The 14,758-nt window shown below is 40.0% G+C and overlaps 1 protein-coding gene across 1 annotated transcript; it reads left to right on the top strand.

Moving 5' to 3' along the window:
* Positions 1-1,387: 1,387 nt before the first annotated feature.
* Positions 1,388-12,177, top strand: cotl1 (coactosin-like F-actin binding protein 1). Its single transcript, XM_069714336.1, has 4 exons — positions 1,388-1,869; positions 2,767-2,849; positions 10,568-10,725; positions 12,032-12,177. The coding sequence occupies exons 1-4, from the start codon at positions 1,793-1,795 to the stop codon at positions 12,140-12,142; spliced, it is 429 nt and encodes a 142-aa protein (XP_069570437.1). The 5' UTR covers positions 1,388-1,792; the 3' UTR covers positions 12,143-12,177.
* Positions 12,178-14,758: the final 2,581 nt, after the last annotated feature.

Genomic DNA, 14,758 nt, shown 5'->3' on the forward strand with positions numbered 1-14,758 from the left:
GCAACAGCATCCTTTGTTCTGTATAACCTCGTGCGTCTGAGAGCGTGTTTTTCATTTTAATTGGCATTCATGGACAAGTATATTATTTATTCAAATCAACTGAAATAAAACAAATAAAAGGAAATGAATGGTAATACAGTTTGCTGTATAAAGCGGCACTGCTCAGCGAAAGAAAAGCCGGAAGTTAGTTGTTTTGCCTTCAGAATAAAAGAAAACCAATCGCTGACGAAAGAGTGATGACGTCTGATGAGTCTGAAGGCCTTTTGCATCTTCTGAGGTATAAAAGCAAAACAGCTGTAATTCCTTACAGCATGTCTCAGTTATACACATTATTATTCACATCATTATATGCATTTTACAATTTATCTTCTTTGTCCTGGGTGGCAAGGTTTTTTTTTTTGTATGTTTACTTCCATATATTGCCCATGCTCCTCTGGTTTAGTTTTTTGGCTTATTTTCCCCCTTTTTTGTCGAATGTTATTATAGCAGCAGTTTGGTTTCCAATGTAAACAAATAGATAACCTGCATAAATAAGTATTCAGTGTAAGGACTAGTAAAATGAATATCAAATCCCATGCTCCTCAAGTACATCCTGTTTTTGCGTGGGGTAATTTCTGTTCGGAGTAAGATTGTTTTGGGACGTGTATTCATGTAAAAAAAAAAAAAAAAGGGATCGAGACATACCTTAAAAATATATTTCTCCACTGCTGCTTTCATTTCCATAACAGTTCTCACATAGCCTATAACTGAAGCGAAATCTCAAAAGAGAAAAATACACATTTCTATGGTAAAATGTTTTCTTAAAAGAAATGTGTGATCTTGGGTCTAATTTCTAACTCAGTTTTGAATATTTGAAGCACGTAAAGTGCACAACGCAGTATCTAAAACGAGTTGTTTCTTTATCAGCTCTCCTTTCTAATTGACTCGTGAAATAAAAACAATAAAATATGTGATTTAAAGGCAGTTCATCACATGAAATCCACTATAGTTGGAGGCTACTCTGCTAAGCGAGACTACTTGGCTCTTAGCTGGTTAGCTTTTTAGATTGATTTTATGGCTTCTTTTATTTACAGTATGATTTGCTTTGCTTTAAAAAAAAAAAAAAAAGTGGATAACCTTTACATAACAAGTCATTCTCTTTTCCAGTACTAGTTTCTCTGGAAAAAAAAACGTACTAATTTCCATAATATAGGGTTTTGTGGTAAGTTAAGATGTCTTAAAAGTCTGAAACTGGTGCAAAACTGAATTTCAAATCACATTTGGGCGTCGGATGCTCTCTACTGCGTTTAAAAAAAAAAAAAAAAAAAAAAAAAAAAAATGTGTGGTTTATTTTGAAAGTCCTCGCCGGAAGTTGTAGCTGCAACTACTTGTCTGTCTTGACAAGTAGCCCTTCACAAGACGATCATTGACCAGGAGGAGGTGAATGCACAAGCGTCTGGAGGACTTCTCTGTCTGTCTGCCGGCAAACCTGATTGACTAACACCACCAACGCCCATAAAAAGCGGTGATATCCAGGAAATGAACCGAGCTGCCAGAAGAGGAGCCGTCTTTTCCCATTAAGTCTCCACCCGGCTCGTTTCGTTTGCAGCGCAAAAGTGGTCGTGATTTTCTTCTGGAAGCCTTGTTTTGCGTAACGTCATCAGTTTGTAGTTGTCTGACGTGCTGCATCAACCGTGCAAGTCAGCTGCTGTAAATCGCCGCGTTGCTCGCTCTCCCCGGTTTGGACCGATTCAAACGCCGACTTCGACTCCTGTTCACATCCCCCCCCCCCCAAAAAAAAAAAAAAAGAAAAATGGCAACCCAGATCGATAAAGAGGCTTGCAGAGAGGCTTACAACCAAGTCAGAGACGATAACACGGACACTAATTGGTGAGTGTGCGGACACGGTTGCGTTATCCATACTCCGTTGGAGAATGAGGCTATTTTTGTGTTGGCGCTTAAATACGCAAAATTATTGCGTCAAAAATGTAAAACAGTCCTAACCGGGAGTTTTTTTTTTAACCTATATATACTTCGGCAGCTAAATAATACTCAAAAAAAAAGAAGCTCGTAATTTAATCTAATCTTGGTTTAAAGTGTAATTCACACAAACGTGTTACCGCCCACTGCGCCGACTTTTCGTTTGGAGATGGGTGAAAGAAAAAAAACCCCAAAAAACAAGAGGCGGACCTTCTTTTAAGTTAACATTTTATTCAAATGAGCGCAGTTTTGCTCGCTAGATACATGCCGAATTGAAAATAGATCACTAAAGATCGATAAAATACCATCTACTTGCATTTTATGACCCGTGATCTCATGCATTTAGGCATGGCGACTTTAAATCGCCTTGTATTTCAAATGCAGGTTACACCTGCTTTCGCCGAAAAAAAAAAAAAAATGCGCAAGAATGAATGGCACGTTGTGAATTGTTTTCGCACTCGATAACTTCCAGAGCCTGTGCTTTACTGCAGTATTGTCTCAAATACGCGCCGGCTTTCGGTTACCCCCGTCCCTCAGATGTGGCTGATCTGTATTCTGGCTGCTTAGCGGTCACACACTGCACAGTTATCAGGCCCAACGGGGCAGAAGTAATTTCCTTTGTCCTGTATTCAGTGAGGATATATAGTGGTGACACTCACACATGGCTGATGCACAGCTGCCACCTTGCAATGGGCGTTTTGTGCATTGCTCCTGCTTGCAAAATGGTTTCTTGTGTGCACAGAATGGAAATGACTGAATCAACAGATCATGAGACGTGTAGTAATAACACCACTGTGTATGTTGCAGGGCTGTGTTTAAATATGAGGGCCCTATGATCGTGCCTGGAGGACAAGGGACCGACTATGAGGACTTCAAGAGGATGTGCACAGGTAAAGAGCATTTTTTTTTCTTCTTCTTTTTATAATTATTTTTAAATGTACCATTGTAATTGTGTAACACCTGGTGTAGATTTGCTTCTCTGGACGGGTTGAAGCCTATATGCTCCACAGCTCGACTTGGCAGGGCACTAATCTCTTAAGACTCTGCTCTGTCACCCATTGGCCTTGAGCCCTGTCAAAGCACTTTCAGGACAGTATGCATTGCATAATCTTGTTGTACAATATCTTTTTTTTTTTATTAGGTGTAACACTTCAAGTAAACATTTTGTATATCGGTGTGAACGTGTCAACTTTAAGTTTTCTCCTCTTACTTGTTGACGTTCATGAATTTTTCACACACACAAAAAAAAGCCTACACACACACAGCTTGATGAAAGAAATACAGAGGTTTTCCCCTCTTATCTCAGTATGTACGTGCTTTTTTACCACCAGATCAGTGATTTTTAAGTATTTTATGTATAGATGAAATAAAAGTCACTCTCGGATGGAAGTTCTCCTCTCGAGGGAGTGAAGCATCTGCTCAGATGTTGGGTGTGGCAGTTTCTGACGCTTGCTCTTGTTGGCTTTTAAAGCTCGCTGCCTCAGGGCTGTACTCCTGTGCTTTTTTTTTTTTCTTCTTCTTTCTCCCCCCCTCCTCCTTCCCTTCTGATATTTCAGAGCCCGCATTCCTATGTCGAAATCGCCCCCTTTTTATTGTTGCGCTTAACGTACGAAACAGCTCGGCTGAAGCGGTTGTCATTGGTTCCTGTCCGTAGATGACTGACGCACGTCTCGCGTTTGTGAGCTCGTTTTCCTTATTTAGCAGTGAAGTTGTAACTCTGCAGAAACCCCCACCCCCCCCCACCCCCTTCACCCCCCTGTGAATGTAGGAGGAGCTGATGCATACTGATAATTCATATGAGTTCAAGTAAAGAGAACTCCTGTAACATATTGATCCTTAACTTCAGGGGCAGGAAGTAAAAATGGAAAGATGGTGCATGCGGAGGGTGGGGTGGGGGATTGTTCCCATTTCCTTGTTCTATCTAATTTCAGAAATTTAAACCTGATTTCTTCAGACAAAATGTTGCATCAGCCAGTGACTTAGTTACTGAGTCATTTATTATTCATTGTAGGTCACCAAACTACAAGCTTAAGTAAACTCGGTCCTGAATGTCCCTCGATGGGAAGGTGATTCTCAGGTTTTCGGTCTTCCAGTTACATTTCAAATGTTTTTTGTTTTGTTTTTAAACCACGTTCGTCCAGTTCATTCAACACTTTTGTCCAGTCTGAAATTGTTTGATTAGTATTAAATGGATTACCATTAATCTTTGACGGACTTTGACTTGTCCTTAAGCGTCACCTGCTGGTCAACGTTTTCATGTTACGAATTGAATACCTCAAGAGCTACTGGATGGATTGGGCAAAAAGGTTAGACGTTAATGATCCCCAGAGGATAAATCATGTCTTCAACGAGTTTTTTTTTTTTTTTTAACTTTCCATCTATGACTACAGTTAATGTCTTTTGGTTTAAACGACTGTTTGATGGCTTGCTGTGAAATTCGGTTCAGGTATTTCAGATCCCCAGAGGATGAATCCTTATTGACTTAAGTAATCCCCAGATTAATTTTTTTGTAGTACCACCAGCTTTGGGATTTAGACTGACATATTACAAAAACTATTCCGCGGATTAACATGAAATTTGGTTCCAACATTCATGTCCCTCTCAGGATAAACTGTAAACATCGGTTCGTCCGTCCACCAGTCCATCCAGATTAACTTTCATTGTCAAATATCAAATCAATTGCCATTTAATTTAGTGCAATCCTCTTTACGGTTGACCTTTTATTTTCATGTATCGCCAACATAAAGTTATTGTTTTTGGTTTAAACAAGTCTTGTTACGACTGTCGTGAAATTGGGTTCAAATATGCAAGATCCTCAGAGGATAAATCATAACTGTCAGTGGGTGAATTCACCACCTTTGTCCAGACTGGAATTGCTTGCGCAAAATGGGATGGGTTGACATTAAATTTGTCTCGGAGAGGCTTATGTGGTGTTCAAAGTAAAAACCATCCATCCTCTGGGGAGCGTAAAAAGGCTCAGTAGATTTAACAGTAATCTGTTTGTTGGAGGTTTGTATTTGCTGTGTTTAAGTGAAAATCTTGGCCTCGGTTCGCTCTAAAGTTCATAGGTTGATCCAACACATCCTCTGGGGACACCAGCAGATGTCAAAGAAATGTAGCTTTAAGATATATTGTAACGGGGCTGAACGGCTCAATATAAAAAAGGTGGATAAGATCATTTAAGACTCATCCTTCGGGGATCCAACCGACTGTCATCATTGTCCTCGTCCTCCCCGTCAGCCAGTTTAGATAAAAGCGAGACCAAATTCGGGACACAGTTACCCCGTTGGTAACACCATTCCTCGCCAAACCCACCTGACACCGTCCACAGTAGACGTCTCTGGTTTCCGAGCTGCTCTCGGAGGGACCTGAGCGCGTGCTAATGAAGCGTCCACAGGAAGGCGCGGTGTCACCCGACAACCTTTTTTCTTTCTTTTTTTTTTTTTTTTTTTTGGTTGTCCGCTGAAACGAAGTCGGTTTACGCAGAACAACGACTCTCCTGGCCAGTCTTTAATTTGCCGTGTCATCACTGTGGTAGTTTCAGAGTAGTTTTCTCTGCAGCAGGCTGCCGAGTCAGCGTGGCCTCTTAAGGGGAAGATAAACCAGGAAGAATGTGGAAGAGGGAGGAAGTGGGAGGGCGTGGGCGAGCTAAATCTTTTTGTACCAGTTCCTCTGTGGAAGATAAAACGGTGACTGCGAGAGATAAAAGTGCGTTGATAAATATATCCGTATTGTTTATAGGCCGAGGTGATGAACAATGCGCGTCTGGTTGAATCAGGAGACTGCGTGTTGAAACTAGTGATGTCCTTTTCCAGCTGCACTGATAAGACTCATGCAATGGCTGCTCCTGTTAATGTGCGGCTGCTCTGATCTGAGAACAGTCCTTATCGGCTGCTTCGACAGGTTCATAAAGATAACGCAGCTTTCACTGCAAAACCTCTTAACGGCACCTTAAATGATCTTATTAACACCTTCAGAACCAGTTCAGACTTGATCGTTTTGTCAATATAGCTCAGCCTACAGTCTTGAAGCTTCTGGATGTCCTACTGAAAATGTTGTTAACATTTTCCCAGCTTCAGTTTTTTTTTTAATAAGTTATTTTAATTATAAAGTAATCTGCCAGTTATTTTATCAATTGATTGACTCGTTGTTTGGTCTATAAAAACATTAGAAAACACTAATAAAAGTGCCCATTACAACCTATTGAGTCCAAGATGACATCATTCAATGTCTTGACCCCAAACCATTTTATTGACTTTAAACCCCTTTTATGCAGTGTGTGTGGATGCTGGTGTGTAAAATTAGTTTACCTTCTTTAACAAATTCAAATCTAAATAATGATAAACGGTATTAACTTTATTTATTTACTTTCAGTCAGATTTAATGACAAACGCTTAAAATGATCACTTAAAAAACGGATTTTTTTTTTGTGTGTGTTTTTTTGGAAGGTTTCAGGAAACTCGCATTATTTTTGTGTGATTCTTGGTTTCCTTGAATATCTGCAACTGCACATAATATCATGACATGCATACATACGTGTGCAGTCGGTGTGTTTGTTGTGTCGATGACGACATTTACGTCACACGGACCCGTGTTGACACAGAAACCATCTATCGCCTTTTTAAAAAAGCGCCTTCAGTCAGAGATGAAACATCCAGCCGTGATCGATATTGTCACCTCCAGCGCTCCCTGCAGTGAGCTGCACCCAGTCTGCTCATGTTTCCCTGCCTGGCTCCTGTGAGATGCTGCCGGGTCGCTGCATCGTTGCGGCTCCACTTTGAGATTTAGACTGATGGTAGATTTAAAAAAAAAAAAAAAAATGCTGCCTGGTGGTGCTTTAACTTTCAAACTGAACCGTTTTGGCTGTCTGTCAGTGGTGCACTGCAGCAGTTTTAGTGCAGGAATCTGACTTTTGATCAATAAATTGTGACTCACCGCCTCCACCAATCACTCTCTAACCTGTAATAGGTCTTCTTCACTGTGTCTCAGACAGATTTACACCTGGATTTATGTGTTTGTGAGGCTGTTAAATCCAGATGGAAACGGGGATCTTTGCCCTGCAGCTCACTGAGAATACAGTGTGTCTGTCGGTCACACAAGTGAGGAACATCTGGAAGATAATACTGAGTAATCTGTTCATGTTACGTAATGAAACTGAACCGCCCAAAGAAAGAGCACACGAGTGTATTTGTTCGGGAAAGTGGTGAAATAGTTGTGAGGAGATATTTTCTTTGACAAATTCAGATCCAAATCAAGTCCAGCTGCGTTGATTCAGCGCTCGCAGATACAATTACAGTTCATCAAATTTAACTTTCAGGAGTGTTGCAAAGTGTTTTATAAAGGAAAAAACAATTCACGTAAACAGCACCAGCAATTAAATTCAAATTACGTAGTGTACCATAGAAAACGAGCACCATCATGTTGTCAGTATTTTGACATTGACGAGGTCTGTAAAACAAATGCAGGCTGGAAGATGATTCACAAAGTTTACAAGTGCCAAAAAAAAAAATCACTAATTACCAGGGCAACAAGGAAAGTTTTCATCCAAATAAACTTTATATAATTTCTTTTCTTTTTTTTAAAGTGTATTCAAAGTGCTCCATTTTCATAGAGATAAATACATTTGGTGATTTATGATCATAAATTGAAAGGTACAAATTGTCTTCTTCCATTTAAGCCATTAGATAATATTTTGTGTTAAATAGAGGTTTGTAAAAACGGAGAAATTGGCTCAAAATTGCTGCTGCTGCCGAAAGGGTGATATTTTTAAAAAAGTGATATTTTCGAGCGCTGGTGATTTTTTTTTTTTTCTTTTCTGTATTAAATACAACCAGTGCATCACTAACTGGGTCAAAGTTGTAAAGATCCAGGTCCTGCTGGTAGCTGTGGTCTGGTATTTATGGCTTTGTCATGGTTGTTGTGGTGAGGAGGAAAAAAGAAGGGAAGAGACAGCCTTCTTCTGTCACAACGATGATGATGATGATAATAATAATAATGGCATCTCCACAACTATTTTTATCCGTCTTCGTTTATTAATAAACCGGGACAGAAAATATCCCGTCACAATAAAGTCAACGCTGAGGACTCTTTTTAAAATGACAATTATCGACGTCAGTTTGTATTCACAACACTTACAGATGATACGAGCGACAATAAACACAGATGTAGGATTACTGGAAGTCTTGACCTACCCCGGTCGTTCACAGCCTTCCTGACTGAGTGATGGGAGCTGAAACAATTAGTCGATGACCAGATTAAATATTCCGATCATCACGCGTCTCAAATGTGTAGATTTGATGCTTTTCTTGGTCATACTCTGAAGCTCTTTTGGTTTTAGACTGTTGGTTGGACACAAAAAGTCGGGGGGGAAACTATACTTATTGTTATTTGTTAGATAATTTACTCATAAATTAATGGAAGAAATAATCAGCAGATAATGTGATGAAGTTCTTTTAATTTTTTTTGCCAAAATATATTGTGGGGGAAAAAAAAAAGAAGAATTTCTTGGCTCCAGTTTCTCAAATGTGCAGTTTAGAGGCTTTTCTTTGTTACACTGTTGTAAATTGAATATCTTTGTCCTGAGGATGTTTCCTTGAGTTTTGAGAAACCACGACAGGCATTTGTATTCATTTTCTGACATTTTATATGCAAAACATCTATTAAATAACGAGCAGATTAACCAATGATTTAAAATAATTACAAGTTTCAGTCATTTTTCTCAAGTAAACATTGTGAAAAAACATCTTCCAGCCTTCTCAGTTGTTTGGATTTCATTCTGTCCTTCATCAAACTGAAGGGCTTTTTTTTTTTTTTTTTTTTTTTTTTATGCTAGTTTGACAAAAAAAAAATCTTTCCAGAGCTGCTGTGGCGTTTATATAATCTCTAAATGGCTCGATGTTTTGCTCAGGCGTTCGTGGGCACCAGAAAGGACTGAATGTCAGGTGGCCATGAACTCCAAATGACTGCTAATGGTGCTTCATAATTGCCGTCTGTGAACAAATTAGCACGAACTTAAAAAAGTGGAAGCTCGGTCAGTGTTGTGTTGACAGCTTGTTTCTGCTGCAGGTGGCCATAAAATCTCTTGTTGCATTTAAAAAATGTACAAGTTGTACAAATCTGTCCGTATTTCTTGCAGAAAAACATGATTTCCATACACGAATAGGAGTATTATGTATTTTCTATCTCGACTGGGCCGCCGCTAACGATTATTTTCATTTTCGATTCATCTGACAATTCATTTCTCAATTAGATGATCAGGCCCTTATCATGCCTTTTATAATTTACTACATCTAAAGGGGACGCCTTCAAATGTATGTACACAAATTTCAAAGAAAAGCATCAAATCTGTACATATAAGAATCTGGAAATGCTTGGAATTTTTTGTATAAAAATGAGTTATTGATTTACTGTTTGATAGATTCGCTATCCATTGACACCTCATCTTAACCTAACAAGTCGTGACTAAAAACAAGGCTTTAATTCACTTTTCCTTCAGAGTTTCTTCAGAAAACCTGGCTCAATAGAAAGCCAGCTTTTGTTCATGAAAACGGGATTTGGAGGCCTGAAGCCTGACGGTATACAAATCAAACAAAAGCAGCGGCAGATTTTTCTTTTTGTTTATTTTCTTTGTCGGGCCCGGCTGTGTGTACGCCGACATTATTCTCAAACTGCAGTGGACCACCGCGACAGTGACAGGCGTGGCCACTGGGAGGTTTGTGACACAACTGAAACGCTCACAAAAGATTTGACTCATTTAGTCTGCTGACCTGAATACTTCCTGGTTGTACAGACACACTCTCACAAAGCCTCACTCTGGTTGAGCGTATTAGGGGGGAAAAAAAAAAAAAAAAAAAAAAGCAGAAACTTTTATTCATTCGCACTGCAACGTAAACTTTCTCTTTCCTCTCCCTCATTCAAAACACAAAAGTGATTCAGTGCGAACACAGATTTGGGTTTTTTTTTTACGGGCTGCAGCGAGAGACCCAAATTTGAAGTATTCTCCTCAACTGATAGTCAGACACGGATTAAATCGTTGAATGAAACTCGGTGGACGTTCTCTGATTTAAAAATAAATGTATAAATCAAATTTAAAAACTCACTTTAGAGATGTTGAAACTTGCAAATGTGGGGATTTCTTTTAAATGACTTGTGCTTGAAAAATGACTAAAACTAACGATTAGATTCATCATCACTTAATATGCTGGTGATTTTATAGCTGTTTTGTTTTTTGTTTTTTTATAATTATACAAATATATGTCTGTTATGGTTTGCCAGAGCTCATGGAAACGACTTCCGATGTTTTTTTGTTGTTGTTTTTTTTTTTGTCAAAAACAAAGACGTTCAGTTTTAAAATGGTATCTGACATAGAAAAGCATTCAATTTGCACATTTGAAAGCTGGAACCAGAAAATTGACTGAAAAAATGAATTGATTATCAAGATGTGGAGCTGTATCTTAAGTGATTGTAATGCAATATTGTGCCGATCTGTTGTGACCGTATTTCCTTTCTAAGTTCAATCGGTTACAATTTTTTCAAACAGCAGATGCAGCATTTCGTTAAAACACTTTTGTTCCGTTATATTCAGTCCTTTGTGTTCTCTTCCCCTCAGACGACGCTCGTCTGTTCGGCTTCCTTCGGATCACGACGGGAGACGCCATGAGCAAACGAGCCAAGTTCACCCTCATCACCTGGATCGGTGAGAACATCAGCGGGCTGCAGCGCGCCAAGATCAGCACCGACAAGACGCTGGTCAAAGATATCGTGCAGGTCAGAGACTCTTTGGGGAAATTAAAGTAATGGCTCCATTGGGGAAGCTGGTGGTTAGTGGACAGGAAACAGTGGAGCCAAAACAAACGTATAAAAACAAGATGTTGTGCTAGAGTCAAAAATCATCGACTAATTAACCAGAAATCGCTTATTGTTTATCAAAATTACATAATAAAGCTTCGTTCGTCAATATTTTTGTATTTTTATGAATGCTCATTTTGCTTTGTGTCTGTTGGATGTGTAAAAACTTTGATAAAGCTTGATAATGTGTTTACAGTTTGTTCCATTGCACCAAAATGGAGCAAAAAAAAAAAAAAAATCAATTACTGCAGCTTTATGCTCTGTGAATGCTTCTTTTTCCATCATGTTGGCACTAATGGACCATTTAGATGTAAATAAAATGGTGGCCTACTTATCAAAATATTGATCTACAGCGCCATTGTACCTTATGGTGCCTTTAATATTTAATTTAACCACATTCGAAGTTACAGGAGGAGGTGGGGGATAAAATATTCCCTCTGGCTCCTGCTCATTTTTGTTGTTTAACCTTTACTTGAACCTGCCGTGCGGGACGTTTGTCGCCCCCTTCTGCCACTGAGAGTAATTACATGAATCCAATCGACGCGTTTACGTCATGGCGTCCGCTGTAGACTACTCCAGCGCTACTCTTGCCGCTGTATGGTGGATAAATGAAATCTAAAGCATCACAACACCAGTGAAATGCCTATTTCCTTATCGTAGTTTCAATTATTTGGGCGGATAACATTTGGACGTATGATTTGAATTATTTTAACCACAATCTAGTTAGCATGAGGCTGAACCGGAACATTAATAGACATTCAGAAAGCCCATGAATACAAATTAATGAACGTAAATCTGCTGAGGGGGGGAAAAAAAAAAGAGATAGTTCAAAATTTTCCTGAGAATTGTCGCACGTTTTGGTTTTCTTTAGACTTCTGAAACATGTGCTGCCTGTATTAATTCTTACGTTGACGTTAACATCAGATTGGCAAAAGCAATTTTTGACTTCGGCTCCAGATTTTACGCTGAGCTGATAAAATGCAGGAGATTAAAAAAAAAAAAACCTTCGGGATTCGGGAAGGGATTTAAATTAACGGAGGAGCAGCCACTTCAGTGACAAACAGGAGGTCATTTCAGACGTGATCATAATTCCTTTCAATTAGCTCCAAACCGTGTCGACTTTTCTCGGAAACAATATTTTAAAACGGCTATAAAAAAATTAAAAAAAAGTAAAAATATGCAACGACTGAAAAACTTCACCTCGACACGTGTTGTGTCTCCGCAGAACTTTGCCAAGGAGTTCATGATCAGCGATGTGCGGGAACTGGAGGAGGACTACATCCGCACGGAGCTGAAGAAGGCGGGTGGAGCCAACTACGACGCGCAGGCCGAGTAGATGAAGTGCCACGGTTCACTGGAAGGGGTTTTTTGGGGGGGTTTTGGGGGGGGGGCGGTCGGGTCGGGTCGGGTGGGGTGGTCCAAACGGGGGCGGGGAGTGTTGGGGGCGGGGCTGCTACCTCTTGGGGCGAGGGCGAGGCGGAGATGGAGAGGGCACAAGTGGCCGCTAAATACCAAAATACAAGTGCGAGCTCATAAAAGGAAAGTCAACAGGTTATTGGGAAAAGTGATCGGAGTTACTCGAGATGTGTTCCTGATTTTAAACATATACATCTATATATCTCTCTATATATATATAGATGTATATCTATATATATGCTGCATTTTCTTCCATCGGGAGGATTTAAAAGTTCATCCGGGGGCAGCGAATGCCGAAACATCTTCAGGAACTTCAGGTTCTGCACACATAGCGACACATTAGCGTGAGGAAGCGGCCCGTTAAAGTAACAGTTTGACATGTTTGGGGTAATACGCGTCTTTCCTTCGAGAGGATTGACACCGTTTTCACGTCTTTGCGGTGCGTCGGCGGCTCTAGTTAGCCTAGCTTAGCATAAAGACCGGTACCAAGGGGGGGAACGGCTAAAACAAAATCTACCCGGATCAACATTAATTCACATTCATGCCTCGTTTGTTTATTCCATATAAAACAGCACAGAACTCATTTTTACACCTTTTTTTTTTTTTTTTGTACAGATTAAGCAAATGAGATATAAACATGTATTAATGCGTGAGCTTTCGAGTGTATTTTTTTTTTTGGGGGGGGGGGGGGGCTCTTGTTAGAGCCGGGCTTGCTGTTTACCCTTACTTTTTTTTTTTTTTTTTAGTCTTTATGGTAAGCTAAGGCAAAAGGGCTGTACAGGAAAAGCCCTGAGGAACAGTGCCGGTCCATTTCAGCGAAAGTAACCAAACGATCGATACGAAGTTTTGTGTTCGTCCAGTCGTGCACACGGCGACAAAAGAGCCTTACGAAGAGCAAAATGCAGAATGTGGTCTATAAAAAAAAAACAATCTGAAAGGCTGAAGGAGCCGTAGGAGTCATTTCATTTCCCCCTATCTATATCTATATCTATATCTATATATATATATATATTTTCAATGTTTGAGTCATTGAGCAGCGACGATGCGAACAAACGGTCCGTTAAAGACGGAGGCTGGTCTCAGAGTAGCGTGGAAAGAAATTTCGAGCCGTTTCTTTTAAGGGCCGGATCTTCAGCCAACGCCCCGAACGAACGGAGAATATTAAAAACCCAGTGTGCGAGCGCTCTTAGAGGCTGCCCTCTCTCCTCTCTGATCCTCCGCCCTCTCCCCAGTCAGCTCATGGTTGGTTATCTACTGTGCTGTGCATCGTCATCTCATCCTCATCCTCATCCTCATCCTCATCTCGGCTGGGCTGCAGCTGATCAAAGTGAAGTTGCATCGATTGCTCCAGCACCGTTTTGCCAGGGCTAATTTTATGCAACGAAGATGTGAAAGGAAAAAAACAACAACAACAAAACAAAAAAAAACCCGGAAGGGCTTCAGTTATATTAAAAAAAAAAAAAAAAAATTAAAAAAAAAGGCCGTGAGACCGGATGATGTAAGACTGTTCAGCGATGAGCACACAGTAGATGTCTCGTTTTGAAATGACACCCATCGCTTTGCAGGCATGTGTTTGACAGCCGAACATGCTCTTAGTCATGATACACTGTACCGCCACGAGGGAAAGATCTCCATTTTCTAGCAGTTATCCTCGGGTTAAGGTCGGCAACTTGTTTTGACTGAGCTTGAGTCATTTCTGCTGAACACACATTTAGCCGCCTCTTCATCTCCAGCCGGACAGCTGTGTTTGGATCACAGCCCCGAAGTCGTCTGTAATTCGGCCTCTTTCTTCTTACTTGTGCTGCCGATTCCTTTTATCCGTCCATTATTTGTTTTGGACGCAATCGACGCTCGGGGTTTCCAGAAAAGGAAGCTTTCCCGACACGAGATATATTTTGCCATAGCAACACCGGGAGACAACTAGTATATTGATCATTGAGCAGCTCTTGTAGTCAAGTGATGAACTGTTCTCCGAAACCTCAAAGGATGTTGGGAATGGAGGTCTTTTCCACTGGCGTCTCATCTCACGATCTACCGCTGAAAGGTATCCATGCATACTGTAACCTACTGTGTTTGACTGCCTTAGTCTCCCATGGAGAGAGGGGCATCATGGGAGCTTATGGACACTACACTGTGATTGGCTGTCTTCCTTTACACGGGGGTGGGATGCGGGCCTCGGCTCATCATCCCAACCCAGAAGGAGCCATTTCTCAGTTGTAGCATCTCTTTTTATTTGGTTTCAACCCTCACTTCCCCCCCTGCAAAAAACTAAAAAAAAAAAAAAAAAAAAAAAAATAGGATTCTTTTTTTTTTTCTTGTACTTTTTTTGGTTTTTAAAATGAATTTTATTTTCTCTGAAGACTTTTACCTGATGATTTTTTTTTTTTTTTTTTTTTTTTTTTTTTAAAGAATATTGCTACCTTGGACATTGGAGAAAGAGATTTTCAAAAAAAAAATCATGCAAAAAAAGAAAGAAAACAAAATGGGCACAAAGATCAGTCATTTCAAAATAAAAATTGATGTTTTTTTTTCCAAA

Source organism: Brachyistius frenatus, unplaced genomic scaffold (assembly GCF_029030835.1).
Source record: "Brachyistius frenatus isolate BFR_SWC_R1_liver_20210118 unplaced genomic scaffold, ASM2903083v1 Contig_129, whole genome shotgun sequence".
In the NCBI taxonomy this organism is placed as follows: domain Eukaryota; kingdom Metazoa; phylum Chordata; class Actinopteri; family Embiotocidae; genus Brachyistius; species Brachyistius frenatus.

Excerpts from the sequence above, each read along its gene's own strand:
- cotl1 (XM_069714336.1), top strand. The coding sequence starts at position 1,793 with ATGGCAACCCAGATCGATAAAGAGGCTTGCAGAGAGGCTTACAACCAA. Across the intron at positions 2,850-10,567 it reads CTTCAAGAGGATGTGCACAG|ACGACGCTCGTCTGTTCGGC; the intron begins GTAAAGAGCATT and ends TCTTCCCCTCAG. Across the intron at positions 10,726-12,031 it reads TGGTCAAAGATATCGTGCAG|AACTTTGCCAAGGAGTTCAT; the intron begins GTCAGAGACTCT and ends GTGTCTCCGCAG.